We start from the raw sequence: 27,392 nt of genomic DNA, 5'->3' as shown, positions 1-27,392 counted from the left end.
ACTGTAACTGATAGCAAGGATCAGTGCAGTGCATGCATATGCATAACCTTTTCTTTGAGATTCTGATTTGAGATGAGGTTTGAGACATTATTTTAAACAAACTCCCTGGTGTATTTTTATAAAAGGAAGATCTAAAGATACTGAGAGGTAGCAGATGTTATACAGTAGGCCTGGAGATGTGGTACCCACCGTGCTCAGTTCTCCTTATGCTGATGTGTATTTTTAAGATATGGTCCAAGGACAACGCCATGGAAATGTTTATGTTCTGGTGTGGAGAAAGGGGTGTGTGGCAGAGTGTTTAAGGTATACTGTCTGCATTCATACTAAATTTTATACAGTTAATGTCCAGAGAGTTTTTTGTTACATATCAGAGTGTGTGACACAAGACAGTCTCTGCCGTACATAAGTTAATGATGTCATGCATGTTCTTCTGAGTATTTGAACCATTTCCCCTAACTCCTGTTATCCATTCCTTGTGTTCTAACATTTCACCTGCTTGAGGTTATCAGTCTGTGTATCCCTGTAGCTACTTTCTCTAAGGCAGAGGAACTGAACACAGTTACAGCAAAGAATGACCAAAGAAAGGTACAGTTGATTTGCTTTGAGAATTTTTTTCTGTGACTGCAAGGAATATTGCTGAATAAGATATTGCTCCACCATCTCTGATGAAAGGTGAACATTAATAATGCAGAATTGAATGAAGCTAAGTCATACTGAAGGGAAAACAGTTATCTTTACCATTACCTTTCATAAGAATAAATTTAATATGGCTAACTTAATAGTTTCAACATAACAAAGAATGAAGGTATTATAGAATTCTTAAGTTCAAAAGAATTAAAAAAAATTACCTTTGTACTAATAGCACATATGTATGCATGTATTTACTTACGCCTGTATTTGTTTCTTTACAGGTAATAGTGGCATATGTTCTTTTAAATATTCATATGTATATAGACACATATATATATGTATTTTTTTGTATTTTTTGGTGTGTTGTTATCATACACATGTTGTATATAATGATGAACCTCAGATACAGTTTATAAGTAAAGGAAAAGAAACCCTAGATGGATGGATAACTTTTTAATCTTTCCTTTCATTCTTAACATTTATTTATTTATTTATTTATTTATTTATTTATTATGCCTGAATGTTCTGCCTGAATGTATGCCTACAGGCCAGAAGAGGGTGATAGATTTCATTATGGGATGGTTGTGACCCACCATGTGGTTGCTGGAAATTGAACTCAAGACCTCTGGAAGAGCAGCAGCCAGTGCGTTTAGCACCTAATCGTTTCTTTCTTTATTTAACTAATGTATATGGGTGAGAGCCTGAGGATCTTTATGTATACTGATTATGTGTCTGGTGCTTATGGAAATAAGAAGAATGTGTCCGATTCTCCAGGACTTTTCCACTTTGGTGAGGAAATTCTCACTTTGTAGCCCAGGCTATAACTCACTATATAGCCCAGGCTTTCCTTAAACTCATTTCAAACGTTCTGCTTCTGCTCCCTGAGGGATGAAATTCCAGGTGTGAACCCATACCATGTTACGAGCAGTTTTCCCACCAGCCTGGCTCCACAGCCACATCAGCACCAAATAACACACAGAGACACTGTATTAGATATAAAGCTGTTGGTCTGTTACTAGCTGCTACTTATTGGCTAGCTCTGTCTTAAATATTAACCCATCAATCAATCTAAGTGTTTCCATGTGGTCTTATCTTACCAGATAGAGGATCGGGACCTCTTTTTCTCAAATCTCTACATCTTGTCTCTCCCCTACTACATCTCCCAGAATCATCCTTGTCTCATACTTCCACCTATCTTGCTTTCCTATTGGCCAATAGGGCTTTATCCATTAACCAATAAGAGAAACGTATTTACAGAATGACATATCCCATCACCTCCCCTTTCTGTCTAAAATAGAAAGGGTTTTAACTTTAACATAGTAAAATATATAACAAAACAATTATCAAATAAGAATATTTACTGCATTAACATTTATCAAGAATTAAAGAAAAATTCCATCATCTATCCTATGTTCGTGAGTCTAACGTCTTATATATAACTTATCTTTAATCCTAAGAAAAACTCCATCAAAAACGACAGAAGGATAGTATATACACTCTAGAAATGACAGAGACAACTGCCTGGTCAGTCACCCAAAGTTCTTCTGTAATCTTCCATCTTCAGCCTATAGGCCATACTGTCTCTGGTAGACTCCTCAGCAAAGCAGGGAAATTTAAAGTGCCACAACCTGTGTTGGAAGTTTGTCAGTCACTTTTCTCCATGTCCTGCAGAATGTCTGGCAGACTCTTCCACAAAGCAGGAACCCTACGGCAATGTCTACCTTGTTTCAGCCATCACTTTTCTGTGGGTCCTGCATGTCCAGTTTATACAGCAAAAAGTCAAAGCAGTGTCTTGCCCAAATGGCTAGTTTTGCCATATTGGAAGTAAACTCAAAAATGAGTTTCTTTGACGTCCATCTTTCTTTCTGATGAAGGTTGTGTTGCCAGGAGCAGTTATGTCTCATTGTCAAGAAAAACTCTAAACCATTTAAAATGCCATATTCTGTAGGTATTTGTAAATTTTGGAGAATGCCTATTCATTTGAAATATATCTCTGTATTTCTAGAAAACCTAATAACCTAACTATAAGTTCTAACTCTTATAGGTAACTATCTCCAATCTGTACTAAATTATACATTGCACTTTTAAATGAGCTATAGAAACACAATACCTAAACAAGAGGGAAATAGACTTTTCACAAAATTGATCATAAATTTGTATCAATAAATGATAATCCATTCAAAACCAAAGTATTCATTTCTATACCATAATCCCCTTTTTACCTTTAAAAAGAGATTGGTTGTGATCACTAACCATCTATAACCAAACCCATTTAAATGAAAACAAACATTTATAAACAATATTTGGGAGTTTGGGCATCGTTCTTTCCAAGCTGCTTCCTCCTGGTAGGGGGCAATGTCTCGGGGACCCTAAGAAGCAGAAATTCTGGCTGTAGTCGTCTTCAAGGCTGCCTTGTCCCAGATGTTTTTAATGTTGGATCACCTGGGACACTGCTTCAGGGGGTCTTACTTGATCAAACCATGTTAGTCTGGAAGGAATCCATAGCTTTTCATTTTTCAGCAGCATTGATAATCAAGTGTATTATACCAATTGTTGTTCCTTCCTTAGCAATTGAATAATTCAAAGATAACACAATAGCATACAGTATCCAGACTCTGTGTATTTTCCATCTTCACGTGGCTTTGAGATAGGGTTTGTCTATGTAACTTTCGCTTGTCCTGGAATTAACTCTGTATACCAGGTTTGCTTTGAAATCACAAAGATCAGCTTGTCTCTGCCTCCAGAGTGCTAGGATTCAAGGCATGTGCCACTACACCCAGCTACTCTCTTTCTATTTTTCTTTAAACCACTTTATCGTGTTTCTTTTTCCTTCCCAAGCCTAAGTATATTTTAAAACACACTGTAAACCTTTACAGGTTTTTCTTTAACCGCATCTGCCTTTACTGTAAATCTTTATTTCTTTCTGGCCACTAGAGCCCAACCGAGAAAAACGCTGCTACCAAGAAGACTTGTTTGTCTCTGTTGTTTTGTCTTGAAATTCCTTTTTAAGGTTTTGTTAAGTTTTAATTGGAAGTTCTTAGCATCCATGTTGCAGGTGCCATTTTGCTATGAGTAGCTTTCCTGTGGCCCCACAGTTGCATCAGCCCCAAATAACACTCAGAGACACTGTATTAGATATAAAACTATTGGCCTGTTACTAGCGTTTCTTATTACCTAGCTCTGTCTTAAATATTAACCCATTTCTATCAATCTAAATGTTTTCACATCTCCCATCAATACCCTCTACTAAATACTTGTTAAAAGAACTATTTATAGCAATGCTAAAATCTCACCATTGTACTCATTCACTAAACCAATAATGATAATTATGCAATAGGTGTCTGTATTATTGTGTCAGAGAGGAAGGAGGGGCTATTGGGAGGATATCTGAATTCCAGGTCACCCTCTTCTAAGGCCAGCTGAGAGGTGCAGTGCGGAGAATATGAAGAAATCAAACTTCTATCCTGATTTGCCCAGGCTAATCTCAGCTCATGCTGCATTAGCATGTTACTGGTATTGTCTCCCTTCTCATGGGGATGGTTTGGCGTGTTCATAAACCCTCAAAGAAATGCACTAGGGACTTGCTTTCCAGTCTTAGTTAACATTACTTATTCTTGACAAATAGGCCTGGTGTCATCTGTTAGAAAGCTTGCCATAGAAAGTATTTGAAGAAAAATCTTTCATTTGTCTGAATAAATAATTCTATAAACATTTTTCTGTGTGGTATATTATAATATATATCTCTATAATATTCCTTAAGGCTTTTCAAATAAATAAATACAGGCAAAATACAAAATGTCTAGTTTTTGCTAATTTTATGTTATCAAGTTTCTCACAACTCTTATTCTCCTATTTCCATTTACCATCTAGAAACAGTAGTATTTAATGTCATTTATTTTGAAATAATTGGTCTCACACTTGGCTCTTTCTTGTCACAGTATTTAATGTCTTAAGCATTACTCATCATTAAATCTGAGTGTCCATTTTCTTAGGTAAGCCCAAACTTCTTCTGTACAAGTAAATAAACCACAGAATCCTAAAAAAGAAGGTACTGAAGCTATGCCTTATTCCCTCCTGACTATATTTATTCTCCAAGGAGCTTCATAAATTATGTTTCTGTTACCAGTTTTTTGTTGTTCTAAAGTTAAAGCCTGCTTGTTCCTTACCTGCCCTCAGTACATTCACAGATCTTAGAAGGAACCTTCATCACTAGCAGTCCGACATGCAGTTAAGTGTGGCCCCTGCTTGTCTCTCAGGCACAGACATTATTCACTTTTTACTTTGTGAATGCTGACCTGTTGCAAATACTGCCACCATACCAGACTGCTTTTCACTTTTGGGTCTGATTTAATGTATCTACCATAATGACTGAATGCCTGAAACCTGTGATCTGTAAGGAACACTTGCACTGATTCATTTTGTCTTCATGAGAGTAATTAAGTTACCAGGTAGCCTGACTTTGAGTTGTTCATCTATCCCTTAAGTGCTATAATTTAATAATGTGTTTCTTTTCTCTTCCTGAAGTAAAACAGTAACTCAGTAACAGATATTAGAAAATCAGGTTTACTTCTGCATGTTTTTGTTTTATTTATTTATTTAGATGTTGTTGTTTCTCAGGTCCCATTGAAGTGTCTCTATTCCATACTGACTTAAGGTCAGAGAGTTCAAACCTACCATTGCTCTTTCAAGATTAAAGGCCTAAGACCTAAACATCTAAGGTGCAGCTACTGAAGCATGTTTGGCCTAAGGTGTGGTCACTGGATGTCTTGCCTAGATAACAGAATACTTGATCTAAGGTGTGGTTACTAGATGCTTTGAGAAGTAATTACTTCTGTTTATTCATTGTATCATTGGTAAGGAAGTCCTTCTCTCATCCTTCTTTTGTTTAGGAGTTATAAGAACTTTGAGCAATAAACTTAGGGCAGTTCCCAATATTCATTGTAAGACGTCTCAACTCTTATCTTCCCTCAGTTCATACTCCTCTTGTATGAATAGTAAGTAGTTGGCTGGACCAAACAGCTGTTGGTGTATTGGTGTCTGTATGAGTGTGTGTGTGTGTGTGTGTGTGTGTGTGTGCATGAAACACAGCAATCACAAGGAGAACACAGGATACTGTGGGACCAAGAGATTGAACTCTGGTTGTTAGGTTTGGCAGCAAGCATCTTTACCCTCTAAACCATCTTGCCAGCTCCTGGATAGATTTCATTACTGACTAAGAGGGATAGAACGTGAAGAAATTGATGTTGAACACCCTAAATTTAACATGACAGCTGAATGTATTAGCACAAAACACCAATAGACAGTTAGAATTACTGCACCAGCTCAGCAAAATGACCAGTACAGACTGCAGTATAAATCTAAGGAGAAAAAGTTTTAAGGCACAAGCAAATAACCAGAGATGTCTGAAGAAGCCCAAGGTCCTCCGGTTTCCTAAAAGATAATAAAAGACAATTTTAAAAAAGGATGGGCATGGTCACAAGCATCCAGTTCTCAAATAGTCTTATATCCAATTCAGATTGAATAAAGGTAATTGAATTTGCCCGCCTTTAAATTGGTAGAACAGAATTCATATGATGAAGCACAAAAAAGAAAAGAAAAAGAAAAAATGGTTTCTTTAGAAGAACAAGTTTAGTACTGTGTTAGCATTTAGTTTGCATTATGTGTGATTTCAAATGCAGAGCCCATATAATACAGTTACGGCCTTCTATCATAGGGCCCCTGCTGGTCTCTCAGCTATGGGCAATGCTCATTGTCACTCCAGGACGTATTCAACTGTCTGCTACCACAGTCAGATTGCCTGACTTCAAATTTATTGCCAATAACTCAAAAGAGGAAGATAACACTTGTGCCTTAATGTTTTTCTGCCACGGACCACCCCAGCCGTGTACGGGGGTTCCTGGGACGAGGGTTCTCGAAGAGTAGGTGGGTAAGGATTCGGCGGTGACAAACAGAAACAAACACAGAGGCAGTTTGAATCTGAGTGTATTTTGCAATTTTCAAGCAAGGCTTTTTATCCTGAATAAAGAATAGTTTCTCAGAGATTATATTCACTGAAGCAAATCCAGATAGAACAAATGACATCATCGCTGTTAGGTACAGTAACCTACAACTTATTCAAAGCTAACACTAAATCAGAAAATCATTCAAGGCTAACCACAACTAACTGCCTATTTTCTAAGACTAGATATTAAAGCTTTATGGTCAGTTATTGTTGCGTAGCTCTTAAGAATCTTTAAAATATTGAGCTATTTTGACTTTTTCCTATCAAAAGGCTTTTGTTGTTGTTTTACCAAATGTTTAAACCTTCTCTCAGTTACACATGTACAGCCATATGAAGTTTTATTGTTGGGAAAGTTTTCATCAGTACTATTTGTACTTATGTGAATGACGTGAATGACTTGAAAAGTGTTGGTTTACCTGGAGACAAGGTCACGGTCAGTGACCACGTCTGGGGGGGGGGGAGGGGGAGACTGCTTCTCATTTGTATCTTTTCTTTAAAATGTCAGCATCGTCTTTCAGGAGCATTTTTATAATATGAGAAAAGGAACAGAGATTGCCAAGAGAACTACGGTTCAATATTTTCCTCTGGCCAAGAGTTCCACAACCGTTTCCAGGAGACCTTCTTCTTTTGAAGTTATCACCTCAGTCTGTGGAACTTGTCACACAGAATCTACTGGGTTTGGCGTGACATTTTTCAGTAAAATACACTCGTGTACACATTGGCAACCTCAATGTGAGGGAAACAAGTTCATTAATATGTTGGTAGGGAAATTAATTTTTCTAAAACAATATTTGCATGAGATATTTATCATAAAGGTTATAGTTTCCTATGTGGTTTTTTTTAAAAAGAAAATTCAGGTGTGCATACTGTCACAAATGAAGGTTAAAGACCTATGGAAAATAAAAACAGAACATCTCTTTGACAGTTAACAGTTGGATCTGTCAAGATTATTGTATTTTTCTGAGCAATTGCTGGACCACTGAGCTATTTTTTCAGCCCATCACTCCTCATTTCTAAGTTAAACCCGAATAGAAGGGATGCCATTCATATTAGAAGCTGGCGATAGCCTTCCCTCATATAGATATCATTTTTGTTCATGTGTCTGTCTACACATTATTCTTTTCAGCTCCTTCATGTTAAAAGTATAAGAACATACCAAATATGTAGTGTAGAATTTGATAATTTTAAAGTGATTCTATCCACAAGATGATTCCCAGATAAAATTTCTCATCTTTTAATTTTAAGCAGGAGATGGGATGAGTGTCGGTCCCAGTTTTCTATTTGAAAGATGGAATAAAGATGAATAAGAGTCAATTGGAATTATTTTTTTAAACAAAAGAAATTACAAAGACAAAGATAAAGGATCAGTCAGTGGAGAGAGTGAAGATGTACAAGACATAAGGCATGGTATGAGATAATGTGACATGACTGGAAAATGAATGTCTATTGTGAAAGATGAAGGGTAATGAGGCAAGAAGGAAGGAGGGGGAAATAATCAAAGTGAGAAGAAAGGCAGGTGAATTAAAAGTTAAGGGAGACAGAAAGGGGGAGGGAAAAAGGAGGAAGAATAATGCCATTGTCTTTTTTTTTTTAAATCTGTAATAGGTATACTAGCCTTAAAACTAAGGCATTTAACCCTATTACGGTGTCAATAGGTGGTTTATGCTCAAATTTAATTATCATTTCCAATGATAATTTTATCTCTACTATTTCCTAGCATATTACCTCATGGTGCTCACTCCCATAGCCCTTCATCCTGAAACAGTTCCTTGGATGTTCTTCTATGACACTGACATTTTAAGTGTAAACCCACTTCTTTAATAGCTTGTCTTTGATTTTATTTGGCAAATGTTAGACTACGGTTATGAAATCCTGATGGTGACTTAGGGGTAATGTTGCCTTCTTGGTGTTATATAAAGAGAGAGATAGAATCATTTGGTCTCATAGCTGATAATGCTTGTGATGGTTGTCTCTGCTTGGTTTATCCATTGCTAATTTTCTTCTTTAAAATTTTAATTAATAAAGAATAAATAGTTGGAAGCAATGTAAGATTCCTGCCCCTCTCCAAACTTTTATCCATGGGTTCCAGAATCCTTTGATGATTCCTTTGTGTAAATTAATTGTAATGGTTGTTCAATGGCAGTTTTCTAATTCTTTTACTTCTACTTTTGCTCATTAATGTCCTACTGTAAGGAAGGTGTTTTTCCTATTTCTACTTATTTATATAAATAAATCTATTGCATAAATTGGTGTTATTTGTTTCTTGTGTTGTGTTCTATTAGTATGTATTTGTGTGTTTAGCTTGTCCCAGATTTGGCCTATGACATGAATATTCTAGGTGTTTCTTCTATCCTATTGACAAGACTTCATATTTCTCTATACATCAATAACTTTAAAATTTTTATTGTAAGTGTTTGAGTGCTTTAGCCTGTATGTATGTCTGTGCACTATGTTCATATCTCATGGCAATGAAGGCCAGAAGATGACATCAAATCCCATGGAACTAGAGTTACAGATGGCTGTGAGCCACCATGTGGATGCTTGGAATTGAATCCAGATCCTTTGGAAGTGCAGCTTGTGATCTTAACCACTGAAACCTCTCTCCAGGCCCCCAATTACTTTTTGACACAGCATATATTATGAAAAGTCATACCAAAGTAAGGCTTATGTTTCACTGTTTCTTCTTTGTATGTGGAAATATACTGATGAGCCCTGGTATAAACCTGTTGGTTTTTCCTGGAAATGGAGCATTCTTTTCAATCACTTCTGAATAGGAACTTCTCTATTGATTTGATGTTGTGTCACAAACAAACGTATTCAGTGAGCTGTGGAAGATGGAAAAGCACTGGACATTATTCTTGCTCTTCTAGTCAAACCTATTGTTCCCCTTCTCTGTTTCATGACTAAACTGGTACAATCCTAGAGTTAAATAAAGATCTCTCTTTCCTCAGAGATTCAGATCATTTTGATGGTCAGTTTTGCTACCTGGACCACTCAGATAACCTTTTGGTGTCTGTAGTGGTTTGAGTAGGAATGACCTCGATAGACCCATGTGTTTGAATGCTTGGCTCATAGGGAGTGGCATTATTGGGAGGTGTGGCCCTGTTGGAGGGGGTGTGTCACTGGTGGGGACAGGGAGAGGGCTTTGAGGTCTCAGATGCTCAACCCAGGCCAGTGTCTCTGACTCTTCATGCTACCTGCAGATCCAGATGTAGAACTCTCAGCTGCTTCTCCAACATCATGTCTGTCTGCACAATGCCATGCTTCCTGCTGTGATGATACTGAACTAAATCCCTGAACTGTAAGCCAACCCCAATTTAATGTTACCCTTTATAAGAGTTGTTGTGGTCATGGTGTCTCTTTACAGTAAAAAAACCCTAATTATGACAATGTCCATGAATTTTATCTTGACCATATTGTGTTTCTCTTAGCAACAGATCTGTGTCCTGAAAGTCAGTTAGATAAAGTTTCCAAGGAATTGACTTTGAGGAGCTTTTTCATCATTTTGTATCAGCCTGACAGGGGACACATGCCACATTAAAATGAGACATAGAGAATTTTTCTTCTTTTCTTTTCTTCTTTCTTTCTTTCCTTTTTTTTTTTTTTTTATAAAGAAATCATTGACAAGGGTGTCAGCAACATTAGGGGAAAATCATAAGGAATAAGGAAGCTCCTTCATACCCAGGAAAGCAAGTGAAGGAGTATTGTTTGGCTCCATAGGAAGTTGCTCTAGTTAAGTGGGGGCACTCTGACCTTCAGTGGGTAAGGCCTGCAAAGAAGGAATGGGCAGATAAATGTTTCTACGTCACACTTTTCATATTGATGTTCAACACAGGTTTCCCATTGGCCAGTGAACTGTAAGCTAAGGGACAGGGGAACATACGCATGTGACACAGATGTCCTGGTCCTCAGGGAAACACAGAGAGGGTGCAGGGAGCTTCTGGAGGAGCTTAGTAGCACACTTATAGCGACTCTGAGTTTTTCAATGATGTATTAAAGTTTTCTTTCTGTGCCTCTATTGGCTGTTCCCACTACATTGGCTTTCATAACTATCCCTGTGAATACCAGTTTACATGTGAGCCCTGGCTTTTTGTTCTCAGAGAGATCACATCTTGTTCCTTCTAGCTGCTGAGGAGGCCATTCTAGGAAGTCCTGTTTTTACTCCTCCAAGTTTTCTGTTCCAGACAGCAAGTGTGTGTGTGTGTGTGTGTGTGTGTGTGTGTGTGTGTGTGTGTGTTCGTGTGCATGCGTGTGCAGCTCTTCCCACTATAAATAGATTAAAGCATCTCCATGTTATTATAATACTCTGCTAACAAAAAGTAAACAGAGAAACAATAAAATAAAAAATTAATTTTATTAGTTTTGCACATTTTTAATTGTGATTATCATCATTTTGGGTAATAGTAGCATTTTCCAACATGCAGTTCATGAATACAGTTTGTCTAAATATTTTTAAGAAAAGAGGTGCCTATAGTCTGCTTCTGTAAGCAACACAAAATATGTTGATGTAATTGACTATGTAAGTGTAATATTCTCTATTTTTGAGGAAAAGAAATTGTGAAGCCCACATGTATTTTTAGAACAATCTAGAGAAATGTGTTTCCAAAGCAAAGAAAAACAATGGAACAGAAATTAGGGAATTAACAACAGAGTTGGGAAGCAAGCACTATGGCCAGCAGTTAGCATAGACACTATGATAACTATAAATCAAATGTTATTCCCTTTTCCAATTACAAATCATAATTTGGATGTGGAGCTGTGAATGTATTTCATCCCTTATGATTGTGAAATAAAATAAATGTAATAAAAAAGCAGAGATCTACCCAGTCATGTTTTCATTTCTTAGTTAGCAAATATCTTCCATGAAAAACTGCTATGGATAGAAAGTAAGAAAAGTGATTGTGCAATCAACCTGAAGATAATTTCTTCTTCATATGTACATAATGCTGAAAAATAAAATAAAGTGACTTTGTACAGTATTTATATTTGCTTATAAAATTCTAAACATGTTTTTAACAGGTTAAGCAGTGTTTTTGTTTTCAAACGTGTATGTACAGTCTGGCTATACACTGAATGTTATCCACTTAAAATTTAAAAATAACCCAAACATTGTTAAAGTGCTGCAAACTATTGCTTAATGACTTAAAGAAATGAAATCTGCTGAACAGTTTCCTTGACTTAGCCACTGACCTACGGTTTTTCATGAATGAGATTCTGAGTGATGGGAGAAACTAGATACCGCAACATGGTAATATTAACATGCATTGACAGCATCCACATTATCTATAATGGTACAGAATACAGTATATTACCTGTGGAAAGCTTGCACTCTACATTTCTTGTGGTACATATTTGATGCAATAAATACTGTGCTTAGGTCATTATTTGTTTGCTCAAACGTGCACCACAGAGTAAAATGACTATTTACATAATAAATAGCATTTCATTAACACATACAGTGTCAATCTCGCTGAGAGCTGAAGATGGCTAAACAAAGTGCAGGATTAAGAGGAAATTTATAAAGGGTTCTTTTGGTCGATTCACTCTTCTAGGGTTGGGGGTAGGGAGTCATATTCAGTATTTAGAGACTTGTAAGAGACAATGAAAGGAAACATAATGTGATTCCAGATGTTTGCATGAAATTCACGCCCACTAAGACTTAATGAGCTATCCTGAACAAGCTCCTTGGACTAAGGACTATACTTGACAAAACCACATTAACAAAGCCCATTATCTGATGATTACCTTAGTGCCCCCTCTTGTCCCCAGAAACACAAATGGCATAGAATTGTTGAAGAACTGTCTCTGCTTTCCTTGTGACTTTTTCTCATGCATGATCCTAAAGTGTGGCATGCCCTCATGCAAAACCACATCTTTGTGCAGACAGAAGGGCCATATGTATGCCAAGACCTCAGGTGACACACCTAGAAAAGAGTTCCTTTAGTCTATTTCCTAACAGAAACCCTGTTTACAAAAATAGTCACATGTAACAAACAATTATGGATTAAAAAAAAAAAGATGAATATACTAACAGAGTTTGTAAAAAAGGTGACAAATGTGGCAGTTGAAATGCAAACAGTGGATACAGTTACTACACTAAAGTGTTTCACGTTAACCCCCAAATTATAGCTCTCTGCCCCTTTAAACTGGTCCCTACAGTCTGCATAGCCATTTGTCTCTTGTCTTCAGCAGTGTCAGCTGGTAGTGAGAATAGTAACCTCCTGCCAAGGCCATCTCCCCTTTACATAGTCACAGAGTTTGCCAACAAGGGGGTGGGGAGGGGGTCACTGTCTTATTAGGCACTGACCTTAAGTAAATTTGTGTAAAAACAGTCAGTTTGGCATTGACCTCCAAAAGGAGTCCTTTTGACTTTACAGGCTGTAAACAATTTGTCACCCAATTTGTTATTTTTGTCTATTTCCCTTTGGCTTTTTCATCTTTTCCTTCCTGCTCATGTTTTTCCACGATTGGCTTTGTCACCCGATCGTAGGAGGGTGGACAAGCTGCAGTGGACATCGTCAGGTCAGTTTTCTCTGTGATAGAGTTTTCGTTTATCCTGTCAATGATCATGTCTTCTTTTACAAGAAGATTAGCCCCGCCTTTGAGCTTATTCTTATTGTATGTGAACGAGGCTTGTTTGACCGTTCTCTTCAAAAGGTAGCGCCTAAAAGCACGCTGAATGATAACAGCAGACACCTCCTCTTGTTTGCGTTTCAAAGTAGTAGTGATTGGCTGATAAGAGACTTTGGAGGGGTTGGAAGCCATGAACCGCTCTTCCATTTGGACTCGAAGGGCATCCATCTCTCCACTTTCACCCAACACCCGCTTTGTAAAAGCAAATAAGATGTCCAGGCAGTGGATGCGGTCACCGCTTACCATGGGCAGATCCATGGCAATGAGTTGAAGTTTGTTTGGTTGTGGCAAGTTGAGAGGGGGTTCAAGGGCAGCTGCAAACTGAGATAATTTTTCAAATTCCATGAATTGAGTGGCGTCTGGATCAAACTTCTCCCAGACCTCATAGAACATCTCAAAGTCGTCCTCACTCAGGGGCTCTGCACTTTCTTCAGTGGCAACGCTGAAGTTCTCCAGGATGACCGCAATGTACATGTTCACCACAACCAGGAAGGATATGATGATGTAGCTGACAAAAAAGAAAATCCCCACGGATGGGTTCCCACAGTCCCCCTTCACAGAGCTTCCAGGATTAACTTTATTAGGGTCACAGTCAGGGGGTTTGCTGTTGAGGATGGGGGCCAGCAGCCCATCCCAGCCTGCGGAGGTGGTGATTTGGAACAGGCAGATCATGCTGTTGCCGAAGGTCTCAAAGTTGAACATGTCATCAATGCCAACTTCCCTCTTAACATAGGCAAAGTTGGACATCCCGAAGATGGCGTAGATGAACATGACCAGGAAAAGCAGGAGGCCAATGTTGAACAGCGCAGGAAGAGACATCATCAGAGCAAAGAGCAGCGTGCGGATCCCCTTGGCGCCTTTGATCAGGCGTAGGATTCGGCCAATCCTGGCCAGGCGGATGACTCGGAACAGGGTAGGGGACACAAAGTACTTCTCTATCAGCTCGGCTAGAAACATTCCTGTGAAAAAATAATTAGAATAAATAATTAGACTACATTCCTGTGAAAAATAATTAGAATAAATAATTAGACTATCAGTCAGTGAAGAAATCACCCATTAACATATTTGATTTATTAAAATTCCAAGGTCAAGTTCAGAGTACTGAGATTCAGTTGAGTTATCTGAGGTATGGTACATGTATAATATAATCATCTTCCAGTATCTGCAGCAGATTTGTCCCAGGACATCCCTTCTCCCCATCCCCCCACCCCTGAACATGAAAATTCTCTTACATCAGAGGGCATCACATTTGCAAATATTTTAAATTACCCTTAAAATACTTGTTATATTTAGCAACACAAACATCATGAAATGAGTTGCTTCAGTTCACTTTAAAGGAAATAACAGCAAAGAAATGTCTATTATGGTCAGTAAAGATGCAGTATTCTTAGACATACTTTTAATCTCTGAATTTGTGAAAACTGAATTCATAGATATGGAAGACTGAATGTATATAGAATTATGCAATGTATAGCATAAAGCAACCTTAATTTTGACTCAGCAATGAATTAAAATATAATCATAGTATTATGTTTCAGAGGTGTTGATATGCCATAATTAACTTTAATTTTCATTAGAAATAAATGCTCAAGTTTGCTTCAATATCAACAGCCAACAATGTAAATTCAAATTCATATGAATATGATTATTTTTTCTAAATTTGTTAAACCTAACTTTCCTCTTCACACCTTATCAATCCAAAATATTGGATGTTTATATATACTTCTTATAAATTTGATGTTTCCTTGAGTTTCTAATATATTTTACAGAATTGTTTGTTCATTTGGTCTCCTGTAGCATCTCAGTTCTTTGATGTTTAGAGTTTCTTTCTCCCCATGATTTTTTTTGGGGGGATTTGTCTGTTTATTTGGTATGCATGTGTGTATGCGTGTGTGTGTGTGTGTGTGTGTGTGTGTGTGTGTGTGTGTGTGTTTGTCTCAACCCAAGGTTGAAATTGGGAGTTTCCTTGATTTCTTTCTACTTTATTTATTGAGGGCAGGGTCTCTCAGTTGAACACAGAACTCTCTGGTATAGATAGACTGGCTAACTGTGTAATTTGGGGGGCGTCCAGGGGCCCTCTCAGTATTGAAGTTATAAGTAAGCTGTCACACTTAACCAGAATTTACATGGCGCTAGGCATCAGAACTCCAGTTCTTAAGCTTTCACAGCAAGAGCTTCATAAGGTGGGGCATTTCTCAGCCTCTTCCTGTTCCTTTTATATAAGGGCTCCACTAAAGAACACACACACACACACACACACACACACACACACACACACACACTTACACACACACATGCAAAATAAAGGAAAAACCCACCAACAAAATAATAAAGGCCAAAATGCCTTTAAGTACAAAGGCCTCATTCTCTTGTCACCACCTTTCCTGTCTCTGTCTCTATTTCCGTGTCTGTCTGTCTTTATCTTTCCTGATATGCTAGTTACATGATTATAACCACTGATTTGTGCAGGAAAACTAAAGACTACATATAACATAAAAGTGTGATTTAAGATGTAAGGCCCTTCAGAGTGGAAACTAATGCATACACCCTTCCAATAGAATCTTATGGTTGAAATGTTGCGGTGTACTTGTCTTAATTAGGAATGTGTATCTGGGGACAATACAGGAACTTCTTAACTCCTCTGAACCATTATTTGTACATGTAGTGGAATGAACTACCTTCATGAGTTTCTTCTCACACATTACACAGTTTGAAAGCTATGACTAAGTATGAGATGTCTTACCTGCCAGTTTCTCTCTAGCAATATTGAAAGTTTCCATATGACAACCATAATAAACTACTGTTTGTATTTGATAACACTTGATTTTTAATCACTCTTCTATTTCCTTTTCCCATTGTAACCATGTTCCACCCTATATGCTGTTGACCCTACAGCTATATCTCTAATGCAGTGTCATTCCTGATGATCAGATCATATTTCTAGTGCCCCTCTCATCAGAATTATCTGGATCAGTTGTTCTCAACCTTTGTAATGTTACAACCCTTTAATACCGTTTCTCATGCTGTAGTGACCCCTAACTATACAATTATTATTATTTTTTTTTTTACTATTCAGTAAATGCTGATTTGCTACTGTTACGAACCATAGCATAAATATCTGGGTTTTATGGTGGTCTTTAGAGACCCCTGTCATTTGACCTCAAGGGGGTTATAACCCACACATTCAGTTCTGCTAATCTAAATACTGTATGGAATATTCCACCTCGACCACTTAGAAGCCCTTTTTATTTTGGTTCATAGCCCAGATCTATATAATAAAATTCATTTTAATAAAGGAGATTTTACTAATTGACAAATACTTAGTGTATCAAATTAATGCAATGAAATAAAATATTGATATTTCATAGGAGCACAACTTTGGAAGAAAAATAAATAGACCTTGATAAAATGTGTCAAAATGCCCACATTGAATAGTGAGATGATCTCCAATCTAAATGTATTGTTTCAACTTGCATCTTTATCAGGCTGAATTGTCAGTATTTTCACATCTTACCTACAATGGAGAGAATGACAACCACAAAATCGAAAATATTCCATCCAATGGTGAAATAGTAATGGCGGAGGGAGATGAGCTTCAGCACACACTCGCCAGTGAACAGCACGATGAACACCAGGTTGATGCGTGACAAGATGCTAGTCACATAATCACTCTGGTCATCTGTTTCCACCATCATTGTAACCATGTTCAGGCAGATGAGAATCATGATACTTATGTCAAACACTTGTCTGGTAACAAAGTCAAACACCATTCCTTGAAATTTGTTCTGCAAAGAAACAAAGACACTTTTCAGCCATGGGAGAGCTTCTTGGTAGACATAGCATGTACATTAAGTACTTCCCATATTAAATCACTTTCTAGTATTGTACATAGTACCTGCCTATTGGCACAAATATTTGTAAGAGATGCCTCGTAGAGCATTTCTATATCTAGTTATTTAAACTGTTTTAAACCATGTGTATTCCTGAGAACACCAATCTCTTGGTGGAAGGTTTTTCCCTGTACACACTGGATTTCAATCCATCAAGGTTACAGGATTTGGTGTTATCAAACAGTAGCTGTGCTGGATGCAGCACTTTCCAATGATCAGTTAGGCCATAGGGCCATTTAAAATGTAGCAAATATTAATGTTACACTTGCTTTCTTCTTAGAAATTAACAAAAGGACCTTGTGACTTCAAGGACACATCTGAAACATCCCACCTTGGCAACATTAATTTGCCCCTTGCAAATGGCTCTTGCTGATATTTCCATATACACAATGATGATTTTCCACAGGAGTAATCAGACTAGAAAGGCATTCGTTGTTGTGCCACAACAAAGTGAATACATGTACTTTGCTGATCTGTGGTTCTGATCCCAGTCAGCTGCTGTTTATTGTCTGTTTATTCCTTGGGGCAACTGAAGGATCCTAAGGATGTTTTACTACCATAAAATTTGATGGATGTGCTTGACTCATTTCTATATGTAGTGCTAAGTCTCATTGGGGTAAAGAACTGGGATTGATATGTAATATAAGCTTGGTTCAAATTTAAATACAAAAATTATATAAAATAATAAAAAATAAAGTAATGCTTGGATAACACAATAGGTGTGTTTGATAAGATTCATTCTCTGATTCATCCTTAGAAATATTTTAAGCTTAAAGATTAATGCTGTGAAAATCATGATAGTAGTGTAAGCTCTCTCCTAGAAATATGAGAATGGTTATTTATCATTGAAAATTGGGATAATTCCAACACCAGTAATTGGGTGTCTTTTTAGACATATATAATTATATAAATGCTGGAATTCTCACCTCCTTCAAAATGCTCCATACTTTTACTAAACAATACCTGGAGCTGGTTTGCTACTGAATGATTTGTCTATCCCTTAATCTTAGAAAGTCAAATGGATGTTAACCCCCAACCCCAATGCTTATGTGTTTCTTGATTTTGTACAGGAGTTATAGTAAAGATACAACTATTGTTTAGGTCACACTGTTGTTTGGCTATGTCATTGGGATTATAGTTTTAAGTCACTTGAAGGTAAGTTTGCATTTCTTATTTATTTTTATTTTTGGTGTTATTTTTTTTAACTATCAGAAAGACACGAATTAATAATACAATTTTGGTGCTGAAAATAATAGTTGATTTCCCCTGTGTAACAAAACTAACTCAAGGTTGTTGTTTTATATGATTTTCATTTGCTATTTCTTACTCCTGGTCGAGGGATAGGCTTTTGTGGCTTTTTTGATCCTAATTTCTTCATTGCATTATAGTATTTCTTCTGTTCTTCAGTCATAAAGATGTCTTGACCTCCAAAGTATAGAAAAGAAAAAATCAAAACTGGTTAAAATTGTGTCCATTCCTACACACTTTTCAATATTATAACAAGAAACTTAAATAAATTAACATCATTATTCCTGTGATTTTTGAATTTGAAAAATTAAAAGTTTGTTGTAGTGATTGTAATCATATTTAGTTTTTAAGATAATTCAAAATGATCATTGTTATTATATTGAGAAATAAAAAGACCAGAAACACTAAAGTGGTTAATCAAGACCATATATACATGAATAGTAAAATTGGCTCACTGGCACACTAAATATTTAGCTCCTTACATTAAACACATCACCTTTCTGAGCACAATACAATGATTTTTTTCCTATTCAAACATAGAAATAATTGAACACACAGACATATAATATGTATTTAAAAGGATATATATATATATAGGTTGGCTATACAGTCTGCTAAATCTGTCAAGAATTCTAAGAAAGGGACTGAAGGAAACTTGGAGGAGCTCAGAGAAGAGTGTACATCAGAAGAATGACAGATGAAGGATACCACAGAGGCCCAGAAAATTTAACACGTGCTGGTAAGAGCAAATGGACCACAGGGAACTATTAGAAATGGGATACTATCAGTACTGGGGACAGCTATGCTTTGTAGTATAACAATCCCCTATATCAATAAATAATATACTGATGCAATACTGTGAAGTAGTGGGACATAAAGACACAGAATTGGCTGTGAAACACTTAAATGCATTCAAATCTCTTAGCCATAAAATGCATGAGAGTTAAAGTTAATTTTATTCCCATCTAATAAATACCATGTGTTAAAAACAAAAGAGAATGTTTGATGTTGGTGAGAGCTGGAACAAGGTCATACAGTTTATTCAGTTGACTGGCTGTATGACTCCAAGGAGGCAAAATATTTCACTCTGGAAATTTACTTTAGGAAAAGATTTATACACAAATATTTTTATTGGCAAAATTTACTTTAGTCATTAAAGAATAGAAGCAACAAAATTAAACAAGTTATGAATACTTTCAACAAACTGGGAAAGCTTTGTCCAAAAGGGTATTTAAAATTGTACATTTGAAAATATATCAAGGCTGGGGTGATGGCCCAGTGCATACTGGCATTTGTTGCCAAGACTAACCACTTGGATTCAAACCTTGGGACCCACAAAAAAGGGGACTACCTTCTGAAAATTGTCCACTGACAATTGTCCACTGAAAATTGCCCACAATGCAACTGTGGCATATATACCTCACTCTCATGAATACACAACTTTAATTTTAAAAAGTATTTCAGAGATAGTCCAAGTGGTAAATGCTTTACCATGAATACCTAAGCTCAGATTTCCAACACCCATGTCAAAGTATACATGGCAACATGTGCTCTTAATCACGGTGCTGGGGAAGTGGAGATAGGTGAATCCATTGATCTTATGCCTACTTATCTAGCTGAATTGATGACCTGCAGGTTCAATATCTTAAAAAATTATAGCAAATGAGTAAAACAATGAATGTATATCACTGGCCTTTATATATGTGTGCACATTCAACTTCATAGACACTTGCACACACTTGCATGAACACACATACATACAACACACACACACATATACACACACAAACACACACACACACACACACACACACACACACACACACACACACACCATGCTTGCGAGCACAAACTCACACATGCACACAGAACATTTTAGGGTCAGACAAAGTGATGTATGCCTATAATCCAAGTATTTTGAGACTGATGCAGGAGGACTGCCATTGTTTTAGGCTACTGGGTGCTATATAGTGAGGTCAGGCCAGCCTGGATTGTAGAGTGAGACTGTCTCAAAAGACAAAAACAAGTGAGGTGTAGTTCAGTGAGGAGAATGTTCATGGAAACCGTGTGAGCAGAGAAACATGAAATATAGACTATTGACTGATAATATGTATTTGCATTCTATCATTAATGTATCTATGTAATTGTAATTATCAAGCATGCCTTATAAATGATAATAGATAAAACAAAAATTCCCCAAATTAAAACTGTAAATGATTGCTTTAGTTAAATAACTAGAAAAAAAGAATTACAAACTACAATAGTAATGGAAAGGAGTATGAAAGAAGTATACACATAGAACCTCATTTCTTGTGAAATTTCTAAATATTTTAAAAATTTGGTGGATATTTATTGTGTTCACTGTATACAGTATTCACCGATCAAACCCAACCTCATTTTGTCTACCCTCCCACACACTCTTCCAGTTTCTGGTGATCCTTCAGCTGCAAGTGCATTGTAAGGGAAAGTGAGTTGTTAAGGGTTAGCACAGAAAAAGCACTACCTATTTTGTTTCAGAATTCAAGGTCTCATCCTGACTCAAATTCAAATTGTATGCTATTTTCTCTATTTCAGTGTGCTAGAGAACATTTTGAAAACACTTATCTTCTTCTTTTGCTGGTTAAAATTGTCTATGATGACACCAATAAACAGGTTCAGGGTGAAGAAGGACCCAAAGATGATGAAGATGACGAAGTAGAGATACATGTACAGGCTTTCCTCATACTTAGGCTGAAGTTCCACCTGCCAGATGAAAGCATTTGGTTAACTGCTAGAGCAGGTTTAAATGTGGGCAACACATTGGTGCTTTTTCACAAGGGTAGAAGTTTATATTCTTAGTAATAATTCAGCAGATTTTATTCTCATATCAACTGCCTCTGAAGAAAAGAAAAAAAAATCCTGAAATTAGCCACTAAAAAGTTTTGTGTTAAAAAGTAGTGTAATGTGAATTTCTAAAACCATTTATATAATTTTAGATATGACTAATATTTTGAGATGTGGACAGATTGCTTTCAATTTGGTAAGTTTTCAGTTAATCAAATTTCAGTAATTTGAAAATATTAGTGAACTGGGTGTAGTATCTCATGTCTCTGCAATCCAAGCACTTTGGAGGATTAGACTAGAGACTTGCCAAGAGTACTGGACAAGCCTTGTCTACAGGGTAACAACCTGCCCTGTCTTCAGAACAACCTAAGAAAATTGTTAGTGAAAAAATTAGCTCTTATAAACATACAGAGAATAATTTTAGACTCATAATTCATTTGTGTATGAACCTACATAGCAAATAAAAGAACTGAATTATTCACTTGGATGGTGTTTGGCATCTATTATTAACACAGTCATTAAGTTTTTAGATTGAATAGACATGCTCAACGATCCATTTTATAAAATCCTTTATTGATAACTAGCTCTCAGGCTTGTGGTTGTAAAAATAGATACAGACAAAGGAGTCAACACTGACTATACATAGATTTCTTAAACATTTATCTCTTTTTAAAGACAGAATTAAAATCAACCAAACACACAAGGCAAAGATTGTGTAACAAAGTGAAATGACACAATTCTAGAGGTGATCATGAAATACACAGGGGGATCAGGAGGATTTCAAGGTTATCTTTGTCTGCATAGTGAGCTAGAGGTCTGGACTACCAAGAAAAACAAAACAAGGACAAGGGAAAAATAAGATGGAGGAAGAAAATACTAAATTATACAGTTTTGGAGATCAATATTAGGAAGAAGTCTGAGATTTGACTGTACATCTTGATGCTAGAAAAAAGTGTGTAACCAAATAAAGCAGAAGAATAATCAAATCAACCAGTAAGAGCATTGGTAAATTCATGGATGCTGTTGACTAGAAGAATTGACTTGAAAAAGACTGACATGTCTAAGAGATCTATGCCAGTATCTTTAGCTTTTAGGCTTCTCAGTGTGAAGGCTTCCTACACATTTCCGCTACTGATAACAGACATATGTTTTTTTTATTTGCTCCTTTATATCAAATATAGATATTAGAGAATATCTGATGACTATTAAATGAACGAGTTGAGTTTGTTTTTCTTTTCTTTCACTTCAGTTTTTGGTTGAACTAAATACAGTATGTCTGATCAGCTTTGCTGTCCTTGAGTGCAAACATTTTTTCTGATTTGTTTTCCCCTAAAATAGAGCCATTTCGCTTGGATAATTATTGAGGTAATTTAGACTCTCATCAATATTTCCAGAAGATATAGGATATAAAGAATACTTACATTTCTGGAGTCAACTGCTGCATACATGATATCCATCCATCCCTTAAATGTGGCCTATTAGAAAGGACATCCATGCCTTATTTTGGGTTAAAATTCAGAACTGATACTTAGCAAATATTCTTACTGTACATGTTTAAAGTCATTTTAAAACAAATTTTACATGGAGTTTGAACAAAGACAGAAAGTAAACAAAGTAATTATTATATATATGTATATATCTTTATATTTTATGATCAGCTCTAAAGTAATTCTTAAACTTAACATGCTATCATCATTTGGTAGAAAGTCTAAGAAATGTAATCATAATTAGCAATATAAACAGCAATGGCAAATTAGATCTGAGGATATACTGTAGAAATCTGTCTTCCAGGTGACCAAATTCACATCATTTAAGGTTGTGCTTTACTTTAACACTCTATGAACATATGGGTTTATATAGTAAGTTGCCATCATCTTTTTAAGACATTTTCAGAAAGAACTCTATATTCACTTTCTTTTATGTAATCCTTGATGAGACCAAGTTACTATAAATAACAGGCTTGTGAAAGAATAGGACAGACATTTGTCATTTGCACATTGATGAGGGATTTCCTACTCTAATATCTTAGTCATTTACTATGTGTCTTAGGACATGGATTTCGAGCCCAGAGGACCAGAAATGCATATATATATTCCTAAGTCAATGAGGAAGCATAGCATGGTTTTTGTGATATAGTTTTGTTTTTAAGTCATTAACTCTTGTGGAATGGTGGATGAAGTGAGAGTGTAATGGGAGAGTAAAGCATCTTACCCAGAAAACAGAATTTTTTTTTTCAGATTAAGCAGAGAGGGGGAATATGTCAGTAGCTTAGGCAAATTATAGACCTTGTCTATCACACACTTTATACAGGAACCAGAAGAAAATAATTTGAGGAACCATTTCAGTGGCATTGCTAATCAACAGAGATCATTGTATGTGGTCTAGTGTGAAATGGCTCTTAAAGACTTGTTTATTTAGAGCAGAACATGTTGAAGAGCTGAGTTCAGCATCATTTAGCATTCCAAAGGATCATTTAAAATGTCCAATTTTACTTTCCTTGGATTTATGAAGAGAGAGATATTCTTACCAGTGAAAGAATCAGTATGGGGTTAGAAGAAAAATGTGGTGGATGCAATGTAATATTTAAGAAATTATTCTTGTTACATTTCAAAAACCATTGTATTGAGTTTTCTTCTTGTTACATTTAAAAAAATCATTGTATTTAGTTTCTGAGTAGGTTACAAGGCCTGGGAGAAAGAACGATTCCAAAAAAAACAAAGAGAGGCAAATTTATCAAAGGATTTTAATAAGGGTGTTTGTGAAAAATGTTGGCAACAGTATAGGCTTGTTTGCTTGTCCTCTGGTTGAGTAATCAAAACCTTATCCTAGAACATTTCTGCTATAAATACTCCAAAAGAAGCAAAGGGAAGAAAATATATATAGCATTTTTTAAAAATTTGTTTGTTTGTTTGAGATAATCTGGCCTTTGTTCACACTCACTTTTTTGTTGCAGTTAAAAGTGTCACTGGATGAGTATTTTAAGGAACCACTATCTTTTGATATATATATATATATATATATATATATATATATATATATATATGTTATTATTAGGGAATTAATGGAATGTTTAGGGTAAAATAGAACTCAGTAATGGTAATGAAAGCTCCTATGATATGAAGACAAGAGTTGTCTTCCTTAGAATTCTACACTCTTGTTATTTTCATTTCACTAGGAAAATATAATCTTCACATCCAACCATCTTTCTCAAACTTTGAATACAGACTGGCATAGGTAAGCATGAGTGAGTTCCTACATACCAGTTACTATCCAGGAATGTTTGCTAAGTGTGTGCAAGTGTCCCAAGTGAGGGGCACTTAGTCTACAGAATAAGCTTTTCAATTGCAGCAGAAAAAGGATAAGAGTGATTTTATTTAGTTAATAACAAACTTTTTCATAAGCATGGGAATTTGAAGAAACAGAATAAAAAGAAAGACCTCTGGAAAAAACTGAAATGCCTGACCCTGTTGACTACGTCTTCTCATGAGAACATTGCTACTCTTCTGGACTCACAAACTTGTACTAAGCAAACAATGCTGAAAAATATTATAAACTTTCTTCTTAACTAGTAACAACTATAATAATCACTTTGTTATTATTCTGAGCAATAAAATTTTCAGAGAAAATAGTGTTCACTTACAACTTGAAGCAAAGAGAGATACCCAAATCCTACATTATCAAAGTTTACTTTCACATTTTTCCATCGGGCAGTTTCATTTCTTTCTATTAGTTTTAGGCAATCAGAATGATTATTCACTTCGGTGATCTCAAACATGTCACCAGTTGTGGTGTTAACACAGTGGTAGAATTTGCCAGCAAACAAATTTACGCCCATGATGCTGAAAATTAGCCAGAATATAAGACAAACGAGAAGCACATTCATGATGGATGGAATTGCTCCTAACAGGGCATTCACAACCACCTAATACACAAATGGAGAAAAAGAAAAGTCAGAATTCTCATCGATTAAAAGCAGAAAGACATTCCCCTAGGATTTTTTAATCTTTATTTATTTATTTATTTATTTACCAAGACTACTTATCCTATTTGTGTAGGAGCAAAGCAAAATAATTTTAAAATAAAATCTATTTTTCTTAAACATTATGCTTAGGAAAATAAATATAGGCAATATGCAAAGAAATGGGAAAAATGAGAAATTTATTATAAAGAAGGAGCTAAAGAAAAAGCAAAGTCAGAGGAACTTGCTACTGGATGACATCAGATGTGGAGTTTATTAGAAAAAAAGAGAAGTAGGAACTCTAGGCAGAAGACTAGGTAATAAAATAAAATAAAATGATATGTCAAAAAACAGAACTAAAACAGTTGGGCATGAATTGATTTGATCAATATATTTTGGAAATAAATTAAAATTAAGATGTATAATACAAAATTATTTTAAACACCTAATATATTTTTGGCCTTAGTTATCCATGCATGGCTATAACTAGTAATAGTTTTTGCATAAGAAGCAAGACAATTTAGCATTATGTATTTCAGTAAATCATCACATCATTTATTTCAAGCTCCAGTCATGTCAGTTGTTTCATTTACTGAGTTTAATCCAATAAACTTACTTTAAATGAAACACTAGAGAGATCAGGTTCTTAGGAAAATAAGAAAGGACAATTGCCACATATACTTCTCAACTCTGATATGGTTCTGTAAAATCCTGGGTTAAATTGTTATCTCCCTTTTATTAATGAAAAAGGTATTTACCTCCCTTTTAACCTTAATTCAGGACCACAGTTTGAAAAATATTCGACACACTGTAGTCCCAGGTTCCTTCTGTATAGGTCTCCTTGGAACTGCACATGAGTAGCTAATAGAGGAGATAAAGGCCAGCCCTAAGATCCTCGTCAGTGGCCCAAGTGTCTCAGACTTGAACATGAATGACTGAGATTGATTCCAATCATGTGACAACACCTGCCACTTTTGTCAAATTGATACTTAAGAATATCATATATTTGCTTTTGACTAGAGTTTAATTACTGTCAGGCAGTAATATAAGAGCCAATTCCTTGTACTTCTGAGCCCCAATTGAACTCTGTAAGAAACAATAATCATTGGGGGCTGCATCATAGTGTGCTCATTGGGCCAAAGGAAATAATGAAACCAGTGATGACAAAGAATAGAATGAACATGAAAAGGTTAATCGATTGAGCTGTCCAGGTGGAAGCAGAAAATAGGATCATGTGGAGAAACTGATATGTATCAACTAGCTAACTCTATAGCCTGCCTAGTAGAGTTAACACAAAAATCCTTCCTTTACATATTATTTTTAAAGTTATCTTCAATTCAATTTTAAATTATTTACATTGAAAAAAGGATTCTAAATAAAACTTTTATATATTATTTTAAATGTGCTCATAAAGTTAAACTTTTTGAATTTTAGATATGAACACTGAAATTGAGTAAATGTTTTTCTTCTCTGATTTCTCCCCCTCAATCTGAAATGTATGTCTGTGTGACTACTGGATATGTATTGACATGTAAGATTTTGCCTTTGACTCCCATGGCACTGACCATCTCAACACCAGTCTGTAACTCTCATATTGTGTTCTTTTTCCAACTTGGCCATTTGCCCACCAACCTTCCTTATCTCCTTATTGACTCTGCCCTCTGTGACTTTAAAATTACATTATTATCAGATTTTTTTCTCCCCTTCTTTCAGTATGGATAGAAATAATTTATATCAAGTCCCTTTTTAAAATTTCTTAATGGTTCTCTACCCATTGGAAAACAGTTACCTCTCTTTGACACATCATTCTATAGTCTGTATGTCTACTATTCTTGAAACATTTAAAAATCACCTCTATCTACCTATCTATCAATCATTTATCTATCAATCATTTATCTCTGTCTCTGTCTCCCTCCCTTCCCTCTTTCTCTCTCTCTCTCTGTGTGTGTGTGTGTATGTGTATGTGTGCACAATAGCACATTTGTGCCCTAGCACTTGTGTGGAGGTCAGAGGACAACTTGCAGGAGTAGGTTCTGATGATTGTGCTCAGGTGCCAGACTTGTCTACTAAAGGATCTCAGTACTCTGATATATTTGCCCTTCAGCTTCAATAACTGGCTACATCTAGTTCACAACCCTATTTGATAACCATGTGCTTGTGTGTTTGCCTGGGATTTAAGACTCTTTTTTCTTTACAACTCCTTTCCCAG

At 36.0% G+C, this 27,392-nt stretch overlaps 1 protein-coding gene across 1 annotated transcript in view; it reads right to left on the bottom strand.

The window, feature by feature from the left end:
- Positions 1-12,995: 12,995 nt before the first annotated feature.
- The window catches only part of Scn1a (sodium voltage-gated channel alpha subunit 1), a 118,937-nt gene continuing 104,540 nt past the window's right edge, over positions 12,996-27,392 (bottom strand). The window contains exons 22-27 of the mRNA XM_051184562.1: positions 24,866-25,147; positions 22,647-22,700; positions 21,007-21,144; positions 18,482-18,586; positions 16,779-17,049; positions 12,996-14,223 (exon numbers count right to left, since the gene is read on the bottom strand). Of these exons, the coding sequence (XP_051040519.1) occupies positions 13,046-14,223; positions 16,779-17,049; positions 18,482-18,586; positions 21,007-21,144; positions 22,647-22,700; positions 24,866-25,147 (2,028 nt within the window). The 3' untranslated portion in view covers positions 12,996-13,045. The remainder of the gene's footprint in view (positions 14,224-16,778; positions 17,050-18,481; positions 18,587-21,006; positions 21,145-22,646; positions 22,701-24,865; positions 25,148-27,392) is intronic.

The sequence above is a fragment of the Phodopus roborovskii genome, unplaced genomic scaffold (genome assembly GCF_943737965.1).
Source record: "Phodopus roborovskii unplaced genomic scaffold, PHOROB, whole genome shotgun sequence".
Lineage (NCBI taxonomy): Eukaryota > Metazoa > Chordata > Mammalia > Rodentia > Cricetidae > Phodopus > Phodopus roborovskii.
This window is presented reverse-complemented; position numbering and strand designations above follow the sequence as displayed.